Raw genomic sequence first — 21,868 nt, forward strand, 5'->3', positions numbered from 1 at the left:
GAGACGTGGCTGCAGGCATCCCCCAATTCCATTTGCCATGTTAGAGCCACGGGGAATAGTTTGTGATTCCTTTATCCTGCGGCAACTCACAGCTGCAGGCCTTTGCGTTTCTTCTTTGGACATCCCTGGAAATGATCTCATTCTCTTCCTGATGAACTCTGTGTCCTTCAGAGATCAGCTTTGACTTTGACCTTGTTACATCTTTTGTATGATTTTGCCAAGCAAAATCAACTCACTCCTCCATTTATTCCCACTGCATTTTCCCCACCTTAGTCATGGCGCTGTGTGATGGGACTCGCATCCATCTTCTGTTCCCTCCAGAATGTAAATATTGAGGGCTGAGCCTCTTGGCCTCAGTGTCCAGTTCATAGACAAATGTTGAGTGAAGTGCATAGGCCCCTGAAAGGAATTAAGTTCAGAATTTCTTCTCAAGGACTTCTTGTTTTGGCTTCTCTTAGGACTTTGCAGTCGTAATCTGCATTTCACAGATCATCCGTATTCTCTTGGATTTTTCATTTACGGAATACTGCTTGTTACATGTAACCGCTGTGACTTGAACACTGAGCCACACTGTGGATTTTGCCATAATGGGCAGGGTTAGGAGAAAGGCCCTGGAGTCATCTCTGAACTTGAATCTCCTTAATGCTTACTGTTTTTCTTTTCTTTCTTTCTTTCTTTTTTTTTTTTTTGAGATGGAGTCCTGCTCTGTTGCCCAGGCTGGAGTATAGTGGCGTGATCTCGGCTCACTGCAACCTCTGTCTCCTAGGTTTAAGCGATTCTTGTGCCTCAGCCTCCTGAGTAGCTGGGATTATAGGCGCCTGCCACCATGCCCGGCTAATTTTTGTATTTTTTAGTAGAGATGGGGTTTCACCATGTTGGCCAGGCTGGTCTCAAACTCCTGACCTCAGGTGATCCTCCTGCCTCAGCCTCCCAAAGTATTGGGATTACAGGCATGAGCCACCGCACCCGGCTTGACGCTTATTCTTTATAGATTGTTGCACACGTTACTTAACCTCTTGAACCTCAGCTTCATCGTCTCTAAAGTGGGCATAAGTAGCGACTACGTTGTCGTTTTATTGTGAGGATTCAGTGAACTGATCAAGAAGGATAAAGCACACGGCACAGTGTGCCAGCTTGGTGAGTGCTAAATCATTCTCTCCTTCTCCTTCACCCTCCTCCTCTCTTCCTCCTGAGCTATTTGGCTTGATCTGACAGCCCCAGATTGTCTTAGAGATTTAGGTTTTAATATCATTGCATGTTTGGGTCACTCGGGTTATTTTTTTATCCCAAGGAGGAGCTTCAGAGTCACTGTTTACTTGGATTTCTTACAAACATAATCTCTCTCCTTTTTTTTTTTTTTTTTTTTCCTGCAGATATTGTCAGGCCTCATTCTACCTTCTGAGCCTTGGAAGGTAGAATGAGGCCTGATAATCTCTACAGAAAGGCAACATGGGAGGGAGATTTTTATGTTCGTCAGCACAGTTTTATATGTGATAATTCTTCACTCAGAGATTTAATATTAAGATAAAGGGTCCTTACAATACTCACATCACGAATCCTTGAGCATTTTTACAGAGGACTAGGCTTAAGGTTGTCTATCTTCGATATTGTCTCTTTTTGGGAGAGCAGAGGATATCCTTTTTAATTACTCCCAGCAGTGCTGTGAGATTCTCAGATGCAGGAATTATTATTATGATGATTTTGATGATGTAAGACTCTTTTGCTTTTTGGGAACATTTGTTATCTCTGTATAGAATAGAGACAGATAAGTGACCCTACTGGGAGCCTCATTGTCTCTTCTAGGTGAATAGAGGCCAGTGCTAGGCAGAAACAAGATCCCTAAAGCTCAGAAAATATATATCTCCAAAGGCCTCTTTGCTAATTTTGAGCCCCTTAGAAATGAGCTCTATAATTCCTGGGGACCTTTTCCTCTTCTCCATTCTTCCTCTGCTCCTTGACAAGAGATCTAGAGACTTCCCTGAGTGTAGCATCTCAGACATCTAGTATTGACTAGGATTCCTTAGTGGTAGTGTCAGTGTCCAGGGCTTCCTATTTTGTAAATGATAGCGTTTTGTAAAAGGAGTATGGCCTTTGGAATGTACTGTTCATAAGCTTAAGTAGTTATGGAAGCATAATGAAAAGGTCAGGGCAGTTCTCATTTTGCATCAGGAAGCTTTTGACAATGTCCTGTGAGTATCAGATGATGATAGCCAGCAGTAGCCATTAAGACAGTCCTTTTTTTTTTTTTTTTTTTTTTTTTTAAATAAAAGTCCAGTTAAGGAAGCATAGCTTGTCTTTTATTAAAGGGGCACTCAGCAAAGGGGTGATAAGACAGAATGCTGTTATTACTGATGCGTTTGTTTTACATTTTCACTAATTAATGTGCTTTGCTCGGTAGTGACACATTACCTGAACTTTGAAGGATTCCCTTAGTATGTCGGCATTGCAGAGGCATTAAAGCAATGAGAGCCTGCCAGGATCTTAATCACCTCTGTCCTACATTTGGTCAGAGCCTCTCCGCTTTTAACAGAAGCAAATAAAAGTCTAGACACTTGTGATTTTTCTATATGTCACTAAGCCACATCATTGTAAGCATCTGTTTGGCCTATATTCCCTTAAAAATTCAGTCTGCTGAAATCAACAATATCTCCTAAAAAGTAGCTTTAATGTCTGCCTGTGTGGCTGGATAAAAAGAAAAATAGGATTCTTGCTCTTTAAGGTCTTACACTCAAAGATTGATAAGGCTGCTACTGATACGTATATAAAGCACATAAACCATTTTAAAGTGGTGAATTGTATGGCATGTGAATGATATTTTCATTTTTTAAAAATGCATGGACTTTGAAACAAAAAATGTATAAAACTTCTAGGTAAAAATGTGGAATAAATTGTAGAACCCTTATAGAAAAAGAATATTGGGAGAATTTGATCAGAAGATTATTAAGGGGGAATTTCTTTCTTCTAGTTCTAAATTTACTGAAGAGAATGAATTATGAGACCCATTTGAAGAGAGAAGGGGAGAGGCTTTAGAAAAAGTACAGTCTAGGCTGGGCACAGTAGCTCACGCCTGTAATCCCAGCACTTTGGGAGGCCAAGGTGGGTGGATCACCTAAGGTCAAGAGTTCAAGACCAGCCTGGCCAACATAGTGAAACCCCATCTCTACTAAAAATACAAAAATTAGCCAGATGTGGCAGGGTGCGACTGTAATCCCAGCTACTTAGGAGGCTGAGGCAGGAGAATCACTTGAACTCGGGAGACAGAGGTTGCAGTGAGCTGAGATTACACCACTGTACTCTAGCCTGGATGACAGAGTGAGACTCCATCTCACAAAAAAAAAAAAAAAAGAAAGAAAAGAAAAAGAAAAAGTATAATCTAGGTTTAATGTATTACTTGAAAGAAATCTAGTAGGGTCGGGTGCAGTGGCTCACACCTCTAATTCTAACACTCTGGGAGGCTGAGGTGGGTGCATCGCTTGAGCCCAGGAGTTCCAGACTACCCTGGGTAACCTAGTGGGACCCCTGTCTCTACAAAAAAAAATTTTAAAAATTAGCTGGGTGTGGTGGCGCATGCGTGTGGTCCCAGCTACTCGAGACACTGAGATAAGAGGGTCACTTGAGCCTGGGAGGTTGAGACTGTGGTGAGCTGTGATTGCGCCACTTTGCTCCAGCCTGGATGAGAATGAGACCCTGTCTGGGGATTGGGCCAGGGGAAAAAGACCTACTAGAAGAAGGACCTACTAGAAATCTAGTAGGTAGGAAAGAAATTATGAAATGCAGTGAATTTGAGAGAAGTGTAGAATGAATGGTATTCATGGAAACTGATTGTAAAGGCAAGGAAAATAAGAATGCATTTTTTTCTTCTCTTCTTCTGGGCTGTGCTCCTGTGTAAGTATGAGGTTGCTACTGAACTGGGTCTGCACTACTTAAAGTTCCCCAAATAGGTCCTTGTTTGCCCACCCAAGGCTTGACATGAAACCCATTCCCACTTACGGAAGCATAGGTGTGACTCTATGTCCTTCGAATAAGGCCTGAGCTCTTGGGATTGCTTCTTGTTCCTTAGAAGACTTCCATCAGTGAATTGACGGAGGGAGGTGGCCCAGCAGCACAGACCCCATGTGGCTGGCAGAGTGTGTGGGTGGGGAAGTCAGATCAGAGAACCCCTCTAATTGTGCTGGGCTGATGCTGTCAGACCTGAAGTTAGATCACATTTTGTTTGTTTTCCATTCAAACAGTATTTGAAGAAGGACCAGTTGTAAGTAATTCAGTATTTTCAATGTATTCGGGATGGTTTCCAGTGATTTAAAAAATAACCAGAGGCCATCCCATTTTGTCACATGATTAAAATGATTATTAGTTCAGTCTTTTGGGGGAAGTAGAAGTCTCTAGACCCAGTGAAGTGTTTAATCCCCACGTCTATTACAGATTGCAAGTTTTATATCATGGAAAGCCTGATAGAGGAATAATTTTTCTTTCTTTCTTTTTTTAATTACTAAGGAACCTCAAGCCAGTTACTCAGCTGTATGTCAGTGTGGATGCCAGTACCAAAGAGAGCCTGAAGAAAATCGACCGCCCACTCTTCAAGGATTTCTGGCAGAGATTCCTTGACAGTTTAAAAGCCTTGGCAGCCAAGGTAAGAATTATGACATCTTAAAAATAAATAAACAACCCTCAGGTGTGTACTGAAGTTAAAACAAAAGAAAAGAAGGAAAGATGGAAGAAAAGAACAGAGGTACTTTTTCCTCTTTTCTCTTTAAAATAAAAAAATGATGAAATATACCTTTCAACTTTTTAAAGACTTCCTTCTTCAAGGAATTTTGAACATTTACTATTTGATAAATAATTATTGAGTTCCTCTTAAGTTTGTAGCACTATTGCTTTGTATGTGTCATTTGTTTTTCATTCATTTAGGGAGAGAGGTATATATACTCCGAAAGTTAATTAATAACAATTGGTCCTGGAACCAATTCCCCATAGATACCCAACCCAGAGTCTATGGAAGATTGGTTGTAGGACTCCCCATGGGTACCAAAATCCACAGATGCTCAAGTTTATATAAAATGGCGTAGGCCGAGCGTGGTGGTTCACGCCTGCAAACCTAGGACTTTGGGAGGGCGAGGCAGGCAGATCACTTGAGGTCAGGAGTTCAAGACCAGCCTGGCCAACATGGTCAGACCCCATCTCTACTAGAAATACCAAAAACTTAGCCAGTTGTGTTGGCATTAACCTGTTATCCCAGCTATTTGGGAGGCTGAGGCAGGAGAATTGCCTGAACCTGGGAGGTGGAGGCTGCAGTGAGCCAAGATCATGTCACTGCACTGCAGCCTGGGTGACAGAGTGAGACTCTGTCTCAAAAAAAAAAAAAAAATTAAATAATAAAAATAAAACGGCATCATATTTGCACATAACCTACACTCATCTTGTATACTTTAAATCATCTCTAGATTACTTATAGTATGTAGTACAATGTAAACGCCATGTAAGTAGTTGTTATACTGCATTTTAAATATTTGTGTGATTTTTAATTGTTTTACTTTTCCCAAATATTTTTCATCCATGGTTTGGTTGAATGTGTGGAAATGGAACCCACAGATACGGAGGGCCGACGGTACATAGCCACCTTAAAAGAGGCGTCTGCAGGCTGGGTGTGGTAGCTCACACCTGTAATCCCAGCACTTTGGAAGGCCAAGGTGCGCAGATCGCTTGAGGTCAGGAGTTCAGGACCAGTCTGGGCAAGATGGCAAAACCCTGTCTCTACCAAAAGACAAAATACAAAAATTACCTGTGGTCCCAGCTACTCAGGAGACTAAGGTGGGAGAATCGCTTGAGCCTGGGAGGCAGAGGTTGTAGTGAGCCGAGATTGCGCCACTGCACTCCAGCGTGGGCGACAGTGAGACTCCCATCTAAAAAAAAAAAAAAAAAAAAAAAAGGTTTCTGCAAATAGTATATGTTTAAATATGAAGTTAATTTTCCTGAATTTCTAGGACCAAATTTCCTAAGCCATCAGTAGCCTCAGAACGTTCACATTGAATGTCATTTTCTGCAAACATTTGGCCTTTCTTGTGTATTTTCATATGGCATACTTATCTTCCTTTTCTTTTTCACCAAAAATAACCTTCCGGTTTTGCTTTTCCATTAATCCTCCTTCCTTCCTTCCTTCCTCGCTTTCTTTCTGTTACTTTTCTAAGCATTCTTTGTGCACTCTTGACATCTGACTGATAATGATAATCACCCCAGGAGCTTTAAAAAAATGACAGTTTCCTGGTCCTCATGGCATCTGAGAATCTGCTTGTTAGACATCCCAGGTGTCATTTGGTATACAGCCAGATATGGGAGTCACTGTCCCAGAAAACTTGCCTTTCTCTCCTGTGCCCAGTGCTTACTTTGACATTCCTAACCCATCACTGTCTGGCCTTGATGTACATTTTCTGACTCATTTTTCACCATATTCCCCAGGAGGGCCATGCTTCCCTGCTTACCTTGCCATTTCTGCACATGTGCCCACCACCTTCTCCATTCTGAGTCTTCGATTACTGTCTCCCCAGATTTTGGAAGGAATGTTCTTTCCCTTCTTTGACTTGTAGAAATTCTGTGCACCTCCTAGACGCAGTTTTGTTATTACCTCTACTGCAAAGTCTTTTCTGATTATAATTAGCTGCCCTCTTTTCCCTTCCTAAGTTTTATATCTATTAAAAAACACTGTTTTTCTTCTGTTTTGTCTTAGCTGCTCTTTCCTGAGCTGGATCCCTTACTTACGTCTGAATTCTGCACAATATCTAGCATAGTACACTTTAAGGTATTTGATAAATGCTTCCATTTTTTTTCTTGGAGACTGGGTCACCAAAGCTGGAACACAGTGGCACCATCATAGCTCACTGCAGCCTCCAACTCCTGGGCCCAGATGATCCTCCTGCCTCAGCCTCCCAAGTATCTGGGACCATAGGCACATACTGCCATGCCTAGTTAATTTTTTGATTTTTTTTTTTTTTTTTTTTTGTAGAGACTCTGAAACTCCTGGCATCAGGCAATCTTCCTGCCTTGGAAGTGTTGGGATTATAGGCATGAGCCACTGCTCCAGGCCTGATAAATGTTTCTTTTTTTTTTTCCTTCTTTTTTTTTTTTTGAGACGGAGTCTCATTCTGTTGCCCAGCCTGGAGTGCAGTGGCACGATCTCGGTTCACTGCAACCTCTGCCTCCCGGGTTCAAGCGATTCTCGTGCCTCAGCCTCCCCAGTAGCTAGGATTACAGCTGCATACCACCATGCCTGGCTAATTTTTGTATTTTTTGCAGAGATGGGGTTTCACCATGTTGGCCAGGCTGGTCTCAAACTCCTGACCTCAAGTGATCCACCTGCCTCAGCCTCCCAAAGTGCAGGGATTACAGGTGTGAGCCACTGTGCCCAGCTTGTTTCTTAAAAGAATGAATGGGTGGAAACCCAACAGAGATTTGTAAAGTACCATATGTGTTTTACCAGTTGTCCAGCTGATTAAATCTTTGTGGGTTTCTTTTGCTGTTTTATGCTCGAGAAGTTAAATCCATGCCCTTTTTGGTTATTAATACTGATGTTATTTAAGAAATGCAAAAAGGCCTTACTTTGGTTTCTAAGCTGTCTTGGATTTACATAGCATAAAAATTAGAGTGGATTTAAATGGGAGTAAACAGCAGGAGCTGGCTAAGTCAGGCCCATCTGAGATTGTTATCTAGACTGTGTTCTTAGAATGTGGAAGATGACAAGGAAACATTGATACAATAGCTTAATAGTTTACTTCCTTTCTTTGGTCAAAATGTTCCACAAACTGAATTCTTACCTTGAAGTAACTAGCCTTTGGGTGGCGAATTCACTTGTAATTACTCTGGGTTTGCTTATGATAGTAATGCAGTAACTTAAAGTTAGAAAATAATTTCAACCCAGGAGCATCTTAAATAGAAGTCATTATTATCTCTATGTAATTCTTGTTGGAATGTTTCCTTGGGCAATTTAAACTTCCCACACATTAGGGCAATTGCTTTCTGAGCATTTTGTAGCAATTAGAGTTGTTGTTTCTTGTTCTTGCATTGTTTTTGTTGCCTTGTAAGAGAAGATCTGTGGCAGGATGCTGCTCTTAAAAATTTTACTTTAAATTGACTCAAGCTGTTATTTCCTTCTGAATGGCTGATCTTATAAGACATAGTAGATGCTATTAAGAAAGATTTTTGCACTTAAAACATTTATTTTGTTAGTTATATGTATCAGCTAGGGTCAAACATATAAAAACTCAAATGCTGGCTCAGCGCGGTGGCTCACACCTGTAATCCCAGCACTTTGGGAGGCTGAGGTGGGCAGATCACTTGAGGTCAGGAGTTCAAGACCAGCCTGGCCAACATGATGAAAACCCATCTCTACTAAAAATACAAAAAACAATTAGCCAGGCATGGTGGCAGGTACCTGTAATCCCAGCTACTCGGGAGGCTGAGGCAGGAGAATTGCTTCAACCCAGGAGGTGGAGGTTGTAGTGAGCCAAGATCGCACCACTGTACTCCAGCCTAGGCAACAAGAGCGAGACTCTGTCTCAAAATAAATATATTACAATAAAAAATAAAAACTCAAATGATATCAGATTACTATAAATAAAAGTGTTATATCAGATATTTTAATTAGAACATCCATACTGTTGTCTTCTGTTATTTGATTAGGCTTTTACTATGCCTGAGCAAGGAAAGTCATTTGAAAAGAATTTCTTAAACTTTATAAACAAAAAATTTTGATTTGTCCCAAGATTTTCAGCCCATTTCTGATCTAGTACTACTCAAAGTAGAAGGTAGCATATTTTGTTTTTAACTCTTGGCAAGTATAATGTTTACATTTCTAGATCTTTATCCTTTGTCAAAATGTTCCTTTTCAGTATGAGGAGAGAAATATATTGGTACTTGAGTATGTGGGCTAAAAACCAATTCCATCAAGATACCAGAGTAAAAAATGTGTTAGCTTCAATTTCCGTCCGCGATAGCTATTTGTCAAACAGTCTTTTTTTTTTTTAAAAAAGAGAAATATATCTTATACAAGAAAACACTGCCAGCTTTTAGCAGTAAACTTTTATCAGCAATGTGACCAGATGTGTCTCTCCTGGACTATGATTATGTCAGGGTCAAGATCCAGTAGTAAGTTGAACTGTTTAATTCTTTTCTCTGTTTAAGTAATAGCATTGACATTCTTGAAACCTCATATTTAAAAAGAAAAATGACCAACATAATTTCTTGCGTTACAGTGACCATTGGCTCTCTCTCTACAGATGATGTTAGGATACTCTGACCTGATATCATGATTTGAATAATGGTTGTTCCATTCGTATGAAGGGCTTATTGTACATTAATGAGAGAGCCCTCTATCTAATATTTAAATAAACCAGTTTATGTATGTGGCCCACAATTTGCTAATTAAAAAACAAACATTCCATATTTGACCTTATATCGGGTTATAAAAATATTATGTGCTGCTTGTAGAAATTTGGGGGAAGTAAAGAGAAATATAAAGAAGCAAGGAAAGAAATTACCTATAATTCCGGGACCTTAACACAGTAATTAACATTTGAAGTACTTCTACTTAATCCTCCGGGGGAGGGCATGCTTTTTTGCAAATAATTCCATCTTATAGGTTACTTTTGTTTTTGTTTAACATCGTGTCATAAGTATTTTTCCTTGTCATTAACACTTCTCTGTGATTGTCATATTAAAGAGAGTGTAGTCATTCATCCTGCTGAGTTTCCTGCTTGTTGGACCGTAGTAGGGAGCAGCAGGAGTGTGTGATGTCCCGGCATCCTTCTTCCCATCCTAGAGACCTGACAGTCAGATTTTCTGTCCTTAGCACACTGAGGACAAAGTCTCAGCTACTCCCGAGTTGCAGCATGCACATTTTGTCACTTTTGAACATTTTTAAAACTGAATGCTGCCAGAGATGACAAGTTATATTTAATTGGTGGCATTGAGACTTTCACAAAGGGGAAGCATAAGATAATGGTACATTAAATCATGGCATGGCCTTTATCCTAGAGTTTCTTGTAGTCAATGAAATATATCTTCTTCTTTCCTTTCCTTTAGGATGAGCTTGTCTGCCTTCCATGGTTCTGACAAGTTTCCCTTCTTATTGACCTATTTTGTTTATTTCCACCTCTCATCATCGATACCAAAGTCTATTCTTGAGCCTTAACCCATCTGGCTAATCTGGATATCTGTTTGTTATCACCTTTTTGAAGGCTTTAACTTTCATGTAAACCATGGGACCCCTATCCACAGGCATAGATCCCCCAGGGCTGATTCCATTCAACTTGGATTTAATGCCATTTTACCCTGCTCTGCTTAGCTAAAATGTTATTCTGCTTTCAGCCATTTCTGAAATCAGACAAGACTGCTGTGCTTGATTTGTGCAAACGTGTTGTCTAAAGCCAGTGTCTGCAAGCTGGGATAATTCCTTCGTAAACTGGTTCCCCCTAGACCTTTTACCTAATATTGTTTTAGGGAAATGTAAGTGTATTGCATCTTAGGTTCGTGTTGAGGCATCAGGTAACGTCTAGTGGATAATAGTTTCTATGGGTTTGGAGACTCAGGAGAATACTGGGGAAGGAATACTGAGTGTAGATCTGAAAGTCATCTCTTTAGCAACAGATTGTAGTTAAAGGCAAGGAAGCAGGTGGGATGACCCAGGAAGTGCCTAAAGAAGGCAAAGAGGGAGCCTGCGGGAACAAAAGTGTTGAAGCTTTCAACATGAAGAGCACATAGAGAGTGAGTCTGGGAAGAATTTGATAAAGATATTGGTTCAATTCCTTGCAACTCAAGGAAACAGTGAGTTTCCAGAAAGATTACGAAATAAAGGTACGACAAAAAGGAAAATAGCTTTACCAGTTGGTCTTTAATTACTATGTCAAAAAGAAAGTATGGTGCAGTGTTTTGTGTCGAAGCCATTGTATAGAGGGATGAATGGGAAGGATGGAAATGGGAAGAGTGAATAATCGATCTGAATGTAGTGAATACTGACCTACTAATAATAAAGAAGTCAAAGCATTTCCTTTCATCAGCTTAAAGAATTGCATAGCGTATCTACTAAAAACTTTACATTTAGAAAATAAATATTGAAGAAAATGACTCATACTTTACCAGAATTCAAAGGTAAACAGTTACTATATTGCATTACATCCTCTATGGTTTTTATGCATGTTCATATATATGTGTCTATATTTCACTTATAAAATTGAAATCATGTTGTACATATTTTTGCAACTATATATATGTTACTAATTATTTTTATAGAGATGGTAGTCTCCTTTTGTTGCCCAGGCTGGTCTTGAACTCCTGGGCTCAAGCAATCCTCCTGCATCAGCCTCCCTAGTAATTGGGATACAGATGTGCTCCAGCATACCTGGCTAAAATTTTTTTTTGAGAGATGGGGTCTTGTTTGTTGCCTAGGCTGGTCTTGAATCCCTGGTTTCAAGTGATCCTCCTACCTTGGCCTCCCAAAATACTGATCCTCCTACCTTGGCCTCCCAAAATACTGGGATTACAGGCATGAGCCACTGTGGCTGGCCTTCAACTATATTTTTATATAGTTTATATATTATGAACAACTATGCCAACTTTTATCGTCGTAGATTAATTTTGCCTATTATTGAACTTTTAAATTTATTTTTGTTTTGCCTGTTTTTGAACTTTATATAAATGAAATGATTGTTTATGCCTTTGTGTCGGATTTTTCAACATTATAATATTATAATAACTCAATTATAATAGTATAATAACACTCAACATTGTGTTCTGAGATTCCTCCATGATTTTGCAAGTAATAGTGGTTCTGAATACAAGTCCAGATACAGGTACTGCATATATCGTCTCCCAGTCTGTCTTTACCAGTTTATTTATTTATTTTATTTTATTTTATGTTATTTTTTTGAGGTGGAGTTTCACTCTTGTTGCCCAGGTTGGAGTGCAATGGCGTGATCTTTGCTCACTGCATCCTCCGCCTCCTGGGTTCAAGCGATTCTCCTGCCTCAGCTCCCAAGTAACTGGGATTATAGGCGTGCACCACCATGCCCAGCTAATTCTGTATTTTTAGTAGAGATGGGGTTTTACCAGTTTGGTCAGGCTGGTCTCGAACTCCTGACTTCAAGTGATCCACCCGCCTTAGCCTCCCAAAGTGCTGGGATTACAGGTGTGAGACACTGCGCCTGGCCTGTCTTTGCCAGTTTAAACTCTTAATATTGCTTGATAAACAGAGCTCTTCATTTTAACCAACTCTAGCTTATCACTTTTTAAAAAGTATATGTTTAGTGCTTTTCCTGTCCTATTTGTGAAATCTTTGCCCACCCCAAGGTCATGAAGATAGTTTCTTATGTTTTCCTCTTTCAGAAGTGTTGTTATTACTATTTTTCAATTTGGTCTGTGAATCATCTGAAATTAGAGGGTATTGCATAAGGTAGAGGATCTGAATTTTTTTTTTTAATGGACTTTATATTTTAGAGCAGTTTTAGACTCAAAACAAAATTCAGCAGAAGGTCCAGAGATTTTCCGTATCCCCCCTATTCCATGCATGCATAGATACCTCCTTATCAATATTACCCACAAGAGTGGCACATTTATTATAACTGATGAACATATACGGATCCATCATTATCAGCCATAGTCTGTATTTTACATTACGGTTCGTTGTGGTTGTACATTCTGTGGGTGTGGACAAATATATAGTGACATGTATCCACCATTACAGTGTCATATGGGGTAGTTTCACTGCCCTAAGAATCTCCTGTACTGTTTATCTCTCCCTCCCCCATCCCTGGCAACCATGGATCTTTTTACTGTCTGCGTAGTTTTGCCTTTTCCAGAATGTCATATAGTTGGAATCATACCATTTGCAGCCTTTTCAGATTTGCTTCTTTCACTTAGCAATATGCATTTAAGGTTCCTTCCATGTGTTTTCACATGGATAGCTCATCTCTTTTTAGAGCTAAACAATATTCCATTGTCTGGCTGCACCACAGTTTATTCACCTACTGAAGGACATCTTGGGTGCTTGCAAGTTTTGGCAATTTTGAACACAGCTGCTATAAACATCAGTGTGCAAGTTTGTGTTTGGATGTAAATTTTCAACTCCTTGGAGTAAATACCAAAGCGTGTATTTGCTGGGTAGTTTCATAAGAGTATTGCTTAGTTTTTGAGAAACTGCCAAACTGTCTTCCAAAGTGGCTGTACCATTTTGTATTCCCACCAGCAATGGATGAGAGTTTCTGTCATTGTTGTTTTGTTTTGCATTTTCTTTTCTTTTCTTTTTTTTTTTTTTTTTTTTTTTTTGAGACGGAGTCTCACTCTGTCGCCCAGGCTGGAGTGCAGTGGCCAGATCTCAGCTCACTGCAAGCTCCGCCTCCCGGGTTCACGCCATTCTCCTGCCTCAGCCTCCTGAGTAGCTGGGACTACAGGCGCCCGCCACCTCGCCCGGCTAGTTTTTTGTATTTTTTAGTAGAGACAGGGTTTCACTGTGTTAGCCAGGATGGTCTTGATCTCCTGACCTTGTGATCCACCCGTCTCGGCCTCCCAAAGTGCTGGGATTACAGGCTTGAGCCACTGCGCCCGGCCTTTGTTTTGCATTTTCCTGATGACAGGTGATGTGGAACATTTTTTCATACACTTATTTGCCATTCGTATGTCTTTGATGAGATGTCTGTTATGGTCTTTGGCCCGTTTTTAATTGGGTTGTTCATTTTCTTATTGTTGAGATTTAAGAGTTCTTTGTATATTTTGGAGTCCTTTATCAAATATGTCTTTTGCAAATATTTTCTGTCAGTCTGTAGCTTGTCTTTTCATGTCTTGGCAGTGTCTTTTGAAGAGCAGAAATGTTTAATACTTACCAATTTTTTCTCTCACGGGTCACGCCTTTAGTTTGCTATCTAAAAAGTTATTACCAAATCCAAGGTCATCTAGACTTTCTCCTGTGTTATCTTCTAGAACTCTTAAAGTTTTGCCTTTCACATTTAGTTTTGTAATACACTTAGAGTTAATTTTTGTGAGAGGTATAAGGTGTTCGTCTAGATTCTTTTTTTTTTTTTTTGCATGTGAATTTCCAGTTTCAGCACTGTTTGTTGAAAAAAATTATCTTTTCCCCATTGTATTACTTTTTTCTCTTTTGCGAAAGATCAGTTTACTATATTTGTGTGAGTCTTTTTCTGGGCTCTGTTCTGTTTCTTTGGTTTATTTGTCTGTTCTCGCAACAATATCACATACATTTCAGGGAATTTGATATCAACATCTACTATATTTGTTAATCTTTTCTGTTTGTTGGTCTTGTTCTCTGTTTCTGTTTTTGTATTCCACACTTTTTCTTTCGTGGTTTTGAGTATGTTAAATATGATTCCATTTTCTCTCCTTTCTTAGCATATTAATCATACTTCACTTGTTACTTTTTTAGTGTTTTCCCTAGCGTTTGTAATATAGGTCTACCAGTAATTGAAGTCCATTTTCAAAGAACACTATGTTGCTTCCTGAGTAGGGCAAGTACCTTATAATAACAAAGTAATCTTTTTTTTTTTTTTCTTCTTCGAGACCAAGTCTTACTCTGTCACCCAGGCTGGAGTTCAGTGGCCCGATCTCAGCTCACTGCAACCTCCGCCTCCCGGGTTCAAGCAATTCGCCTATGCCAGCCTCCCAAGTAGCGGGGATTACAGGCGCCTGCCATTACACCTGGCTAATTTTTTTTTATTTTTAGTAGAGACGGGATTTCACCATGTTGGCCAGGCTGGTCTTGAACTCGTGACCTCAAGTGATCCGCCCGCCTTGGCCTCCCAACGTGCTGGGATTATAGGCTTGACCCACCGTGCCTGGCCTCCTTATAATAACAAAATAATCCTGATTCTTCCCTCCTGTCCTTACATCATTGCCATCATTCATTTTACTTATACATAAGCATGCATAATCAATATATTGTTGCTATTTTATTATTTTGGCCAAATTGCTATCTGTTAGTTGAATTAAGAATAAGAAAAATAAACGTTTTTATTTTACTCCGTCTCTGATGTTCTTCCTTTCTCTTCTTAGATCTGAGTTTCTGACCTATATCATTTTCCTTTTCTCTGAAGAACTTTTTTCAACATTTCTTTCGGCTGGGCACGGTGGCTCACGCCTGTAATCCCAGCACTTTGGGAGGCCAAAGCGTGTGGATCACGAGGTCAGGAGATCGAGACCATACCGGCTAACATGATGAAACCCTGTCTCTACTAAAAATTCAAAAAGTTAGCTGGGCATGGTGGCAGGTGCCTGTAGTCCCAGCTACTTGGGAGGCTGAGGCAGCAGAATGGCGTGAACCCGGGAGGGAACCTTGCAGTGAGCTGAGATCGCACCACTGCAATCCAGCCTGGGAGACAGTGAGACTGCGTCTCAAAAACAAACAAACAGACAAACAAAAAAAAACCCATTTCTTTCAAGGAAGATCTACTGGCAACAAATTCCCCCAGTTTCTGGTTGTCTGAAAAAGTATTTCTCCTTCCGTTCCGAAGGACAGTTTCATAGTGTGCACATACTAGGTGGTGATTTTTTCTTTCAGTACTTTAAATATTTCACCCTGCCATCTCCTTGCTTGCATGGTTTCTGGATAGAAGTTGAAATCATTCTTTCCTTTTCTATATGTAAGGCTTTTTTCCCTCTGTCTTCTTTCTGGAATTTGTTAAATATTTGATTTTCTATGGTTTGAAACTTACATGCTTATCTGTAGTTTTTCTGGCGTTTATCCTACTTCGTGTTCTGGGAGCCTCCTGACTGTGGTTTGGGGCCTGACATGAACATGGGGAAATCTTGAGTCATTATTCTTTCAAATATTACTTTTGTTCTTTTCTCTTTTTCTTTTCCTTCTGGTATTCCTGTTACACATACATTACACCCTTTGTAGTTATCCCACAGCCCCTGGATATTCCATTCTGGTTTATTTCAGTCTTTTTTCATTTTGCTTTTTGGTTTTAGAGGTTTCTGTTGAGAATCCTTAAACTCAGAGATTCCTTCCTCAGCCATGTCCAGTCTCAAGGCCATTCTTCATTTCCAAAATCAGAGTGTTTTAGAGCTCCAGCATTTTAGTTTGGTTCTTTCTTAGGATTTCCATCTCTGTTTACATTGTCCATCTGTTCTTGTGTGCTGTGTACTTTATCCACTGGAGCTCTTTGCATCTGGTCTGGTTATCCTAGCATCCCTGCTGTGTCAGAGCCTGGTTTGGATGCTTGTGCTGTCTCTTTAAGCTTTGCTTTTTGCCTTTTAGTATGCCTTGTAACTTTTCTTGTTAGCTGAACATGATATCCTAGGTAAAAGGAACTGCTCTCACTAGACCTTTAATAACGTAATGGTATGGTATATGGGGAGGGGAAGCATTCTATAGTCTTATGATTAGGTCTCAGTGCTTTTTGTTTTGTTTTGTTTTGTTTTTTTTTTGAGACGGAGTCTTGCTCTGTCACTCAGGCTGGAGTGCGGTGGCATGATCTCGGCTCACTGCAACTTCTGCCTCCCAGGTTCAAGCAATTCTCCTGCCTCAGCCTCCCAAGTAGCTGGGATTTCAGGCACCCGCCACCATGCTCCACTAATTTTTGTATTTTTAGTAGAGACGGGGTTTCACCATGTTGGCCAGGCTAGTCTTGAACTCCTAACCTCAAATGATCCACTGCCTTGGCCTCCCAAAGTGCTGGGATTACAGGTGTGAGCCACCATGCCCAGCCTAGGCCTCAGTCTTTTAGTGAGGCTATACCCCTGGACTGTGAACTTCACAAATATTTCTCAGTTTTTTTTTTCCCCCCGAGACAGGACAGGTTGGCTAGAGTGTACTGCAGTTGGCTATTTCCCTTTTCTTACATGGAAGGCCGGTGCTGGCTGGAGTTGGGTATTTCTCTTCCACTTGGTTAGTTAGGCTGTGACAAAACCAAGCAAGTTAGGTTCTGGTTAAATCGTTTCTCCTGAGAGCCGACTTTGTTATCAACAGAATGCTCTGGCACATGTCAAATGGTTCCTGTTTCCCTCCCCTTACTGGAAGCACAAGGGATTTCCCCCTGTATATTCACTGTGAGAATCTGGCAGAGCTCCAGTAGGTAAAACTCACAAAGCATAGGGCCCCTAATGACTGGGTCTGTCTGGGACTTTTGTGTCAGGCTTGTCCACACTGAGCCTCCAGCACTTTGTCAATTACAGTTCAGTTTCCCTGTTGGTCCTGGTCTCTGTGGAGGTTTCTGCTCCTGTAAGTTGTGATTCTCTGTGCCTGCCTGTTTTTCCCTCCAATTATGGGGACAGCAGGTTTGCCATGTGACCTCACTTCTCTGATGGATCTAAGAACAGTTGTTGATTTTTCAATTTGTTCAGCTTTTTACTTGTTAAGACACAGTGATGACTTCCAAGCAACTTTCTTGCTGCATTGGAAACTGGAAGGCTCGTGGGGGTTAATTTTAAGTTTTAACATCTGATAGTATAAGTCTCATAGCTTTTTTCTTTAAGACCTAGTAATTTTTGTCTTTGTGAATTCTGCTTTTAGTGTCATGCTTAGACCCTTAGGATGTAAAAATATTTATGTTTATTTTCTGGTTCTGTCCTAGCCCAGTTGTTTAAATCTCAACTCTTTAATCCAGTTGGGATATAACTTAGCATTCATTTTTATATAGTTCCCAAGTACCATTTATTGAATGAACCATCTTTAAAGTACAGATTTGATAAGCTATCATTACTATGTATTGAAACTTGATATATGTGCTGTTCCATTCCCAGAAGATGCTCTGTGTGTTTCTACTTTTTTTTTTTTCTTAACAGAGTGTCATATTTCTCTGTAGAAGTAATTATAGGCCGTGCGTGGTGACTCATGCCTCTAATCCCAGCACTTTGGGAGGCTGAGGCAGGTGGATCACCTGAGGTCAGGGGTTCGAGACCAGCCTGGCCAACACAGTGAAACCCCATCTCTACTACAAATACAAAAATCAGCCGGGTGTGGTGGCAGGTGCCTGTAATCTCAGCTACTAAGGAGGCTGAGGCAGGAGAATCACCTGAACCCGGGAGGTGCAGGTTGCAGTGAGCCAAGATTACGGCACCGCACTTCAGCCTAGGAGACAGAGAGAGACTCCATCTCCAAAAACAAACAGCCGGGCGCGGTGGCTCACATCTGTAATCCCAGCACTTTGGGAGACCAAGGCGGGCGGATCACAAGGTCAGGAGATCGAGACCATCCTGGCTAACACAGTGAAACCCCGTCTCTACTAAAAATACAAAAAATTAGCCAGGCTCGGTGGCGGGTGCCTGTAGTCCCAGCTACTCAGGAGGCTGAGGCAGGAGAATGGCGTGAACCTGGGAGGCGGAGCTTGCAGTGAGCAGAGATCGTGCCGCTGCACTCTAGCCTGGGTGACAGAGTGAGACTCTGTCTCAAAAAAAAAAAAAAAAAAAAAGTAAATATAACTCTCCAACACCATTCTTACTGTCTGGATAATATTTTTTTTTTGTATGGATTTTTAACAAATAGCCTGACAAGTATTATCTTTGGCAGCCTTTCCTAACTCTTTCCCTCCCCTCCCACAGTCAGCATTTGGCACTTCTGGGTGAAGGGTACTTGTGCTTTCTTTTACCACCCAGGACAGCAGGGATTGGTGTGACTGCTTATGTAATTGTCCTTCCTGTGAATTGAAAGGTCCCCTAGGGAAGGCACAATGTGTGTTACGCCTTTTTGTTCTCTGTAGTATTCAAAGCCCTTAACACAGTGATTGACACGTGATTGCCACATAAGTATTTGGTCAATGAGCAAATTGCATTTATCCACTCTCCTCTTGGTGTATATTCTGTTATTTACCAACAACCTGCTTGGTTTAGTAATTGAAAGCTTGGGTCTCTGAAACAAGGCTACCAAGGTTTGGATACTGGCTCTGCCACCTATTTTGTGTGTCATTTTGGGTAAGAGACTCACTTTTCTCACCTGTGAAATGGGGTAAATAACAGTGCCTACCTTATAGGGTCTAGACAAAAACACCTAGAAACATTATAGGAAGTAATTTTGTTTGAATTTTAAAAAATGATGCCCTCTATTATCATTTTTGTATATATGATTAAATATTTTATACATATGAAAAGATACAGTGAATAAGAGAGTAAGTACCGCTATAACTATAGTCTAGCTTAAGAAATAAATATTACAAATTCATTTGTGGGTTTTGTGGACCTCATTTCTATCATACTTCTTTTCCTTCCTTTTCTTCCAGAGGGAATCAATATCCTGTAATTGGTGTTTATCATTCCATATTGTCTTCAGTATTTCATATTTGGTGTTTATCATTCCATATTGTATTCGTGAGGGTTCTCTAGAGGGACAGAACTAATAGGATAGATGTATATATGAAGGGGAGTTTATTAGGAGAATTGACTCGCACTGTCACAAGGTGAAGTCCCACAATAGGCCGTCTGCAAGCTGAGGTGCCAGGAAGCCAGTCCAAGTCCCAAAACCTCAGAAGCAGGGAAGCTGACAATGCAGCCTTCAGTCTGTGGCCAAAAGGCCTGAGGACCCCTGGCAAACCACTGGTATAAGTCCAGGAGTCCAAAAGCTGAAGAACTCGGAATTTGATGTTTGAGGGCAGGAAGCATCCAGCACGGGAGAAAGATGAAGGCCAGAAGGCTCAGCCAGTCTGGTTTTTCCATGTTCTTCTGCCTGCTTTTATTCTGGCCGTGCTGGCAGCTAATTAGGGGGTGCCCACCCAGATTGAGGGTGGGTCTGCCTTTCCCAGTTCACTGACTCAAATGTTAATCTCCTTTGGCAACACCCTCACAGACACACCCAGGAACAATACTTTGCATCCTTTATTACAATCAAGTTGACATTCAGTGTTAACCATCACACAGTGTCTTGCTCTGTTGCCCAGGCTGGAGTGCCGTGGTATGATCATGGCTCATCAGAGCCTTGAACTCCTGGACTCGAGCAGTCCTCCCACCTCAGCCTCCCAAGTAGCTAGAGACAGTAGGTGTGCATCATTGCGCCCGGCTAATTTTTGCATTTTGTAAAGATGTGGTCTCACTGTGTTGCTCAGGTTGGTCTTGAACTCCTGGCGTCAAGTGATCCTCTTGCTTTGGCCTCCCAAAGTCCTGGGATTACAGATGTGAGCCACTGCTCCTGGCCTGTCATCCCATATTTATACCTCACTCTTATGTATAACTCCATAAGTAATAGAGCATAGTGTTTTCCATATTTTTAAACTTTATATGATAACGTAACCCTATATGTATCCTTATGCAATTTGATTTAATTTTTGACCATTTGTTTAAAATAAAAAATTACCTTTTTACCATTTTAAGGTATACAGTTCAGTGGTATCATGTACATTCATATTATGTGCAACTATTACCACCATCCATCTCCAGAACTGTTTCATCTCCCCATTCTTCCCCCCAAACTATGAAACTTCCTATTCATTAAATACTAGCCTCCCTAATTTCTTCCTCCCTGCAACCTGTTTTTCTTTTGTTTGAAATTATGCTTGTGAGGTATTCATATTGTTATATTTAGCCTTTGAGACTTTGTAACTGCTATGTAGCATTCTATCCTGCAAATATTCCCTGATGTAGGAGAAATTCATCCTCCTACAGATGGGCATTTGGATTGTTTCACAGTTTCTAACTCTGCAATGAACATTGTTGAAAGTGTCTCTTTGTGCACATGTGCAATAATTTCTTTTGGAACTAACCTGTGGTTGGAAGTTGCTGGATCATAGAATATATACATCTTAAACTTGAACTTGATTAGATTTTTGTCGCCGAACCCTGTCCTACATGATTATACTTAGGAGACTACTGCATTAAATTTCTATTTTCTATCCTCACGAATACTTGGTCTTGTTAGTTGTCGATTTTATTTTATTTATTTTTTGAGACAGGGTCTTGCTCTGTTGGCAGACTGGAGTGCTGTGGTGCCATCATGGCTCATTGCAGTCTCAACCTCCTGGGCTCAAGCGATCTTCCCACTTCAGTTCCCCCAAGAAGCTGGGAGTACAGGCGTGCACCACCATGCCTGGCTAATTTTTTTTATTCTTTAACTTACACAGATGGAGTCTCACTATGTTGCCCAACTGGTCTTAAACTCCTGGCCTCAAGTGATCCTCCCACCTTGGCTTTCAAAAGTGCTGGGATTGGCCGGGCGCGGTGGCTCACACCTGTAATCCCAGCACTTTGGGAGGACGAGGCAGTTGGATCATGAAGTCAATAGATCGAGACCATCCTGACCAACATGGTGAAACCCTGTCTCTACTAAAAATCCAAAAATTAGCTGGGCGTGGTGGTGCGTGCCTGTTGTCCCAGCTACTTGGTGGCTAAGCGAGTCTCCATCTCAAAAAAAAGAAAAAAGTGCTGGAATTACAGGTGTGAGCCACTGTGCCTGGCCATTGTCAGGGTTTTAGGTTTTGTCAGTCTGATTTGAGGTTTTATTTTATATTCCTTCCTGGAGTGGGTGAGCATTTTGTTGTGTTTTGGCCATGTCTTTAATAGCCTTTCCATACCTTGCCCATTTCTCCATTGGCTGTTTGCCTTTGTCTAAACTCTTAGAATTCCTTCTTTCTGCCTGTAATGGCTTCTCTATGTTGATATGGTTTGTTTTCTCATTTCCTTCAGGACTCCACTCGAATATTGTCTTATCAGAGAGTTGCCCCTGCTCATCGTATGGAAAATAATATCCCTCCTCAGCAGCACTGCCCATCCCTCTTCCCTGCTTGTTTTTTTCCATAGCAGCATCAGCACCAGACTTGCATGGTTGTTGGTTTTTTTTCTTTCAGCTGTGAAAGCAGAACATTTTCTCATTCCCTGCAGTATCCCCAGTGCCCTGGATAGTGCTTTGCCTGTAGTATGCTTTTAATAAAAATAGAATTAATGTAATAATTCA

The 21,868-nt window shown here is 40.8% G+C and overlaps 1 protein-coding gene across 4 annotated transcripts in view; it reads left to right on the forward strand.

Annotated features, from left to right (window-relative positions):
- The window catches only part of LOC101000797 (S-adenosyl-L-methionine-dependent tRNA 4-demethylwyosine synthase TYW1), a 256,556-nt gene that overhangs the window by 129,482 nt on the left and 105,206 nt on the right, over window positions 1-21,868 (forward strand). For all 4 annotated transcript variants that reach the window (XM_009202869.4, XM_021935762.2, XM_021935761.2 and 1 more), the window contains one exon: window positions 4,495-4,630. In XM_009202869.4, the coding sequence (XP_009201133.2) occupies window positions 4,495-4,630 (136 nt within the window). The remainder of the gene's footprint in view (window positions 1-4,494; window positions 4,631-21,868) is intronic.

The sequence above is a fragment of the Papio anubis genome, chromosome 4 (genome assembly GCF_008728515.1).
Source record: "Papio anubis isolate 15944 chromosome 4, Panubis1.0, whole genome shotgun sequence".
NCBI classification, from domain to species: Eukaryota; Metazoa; Chordata; class Mammalia; order Primates; family Cercopithecidae; genus Papio; species Papio anubis.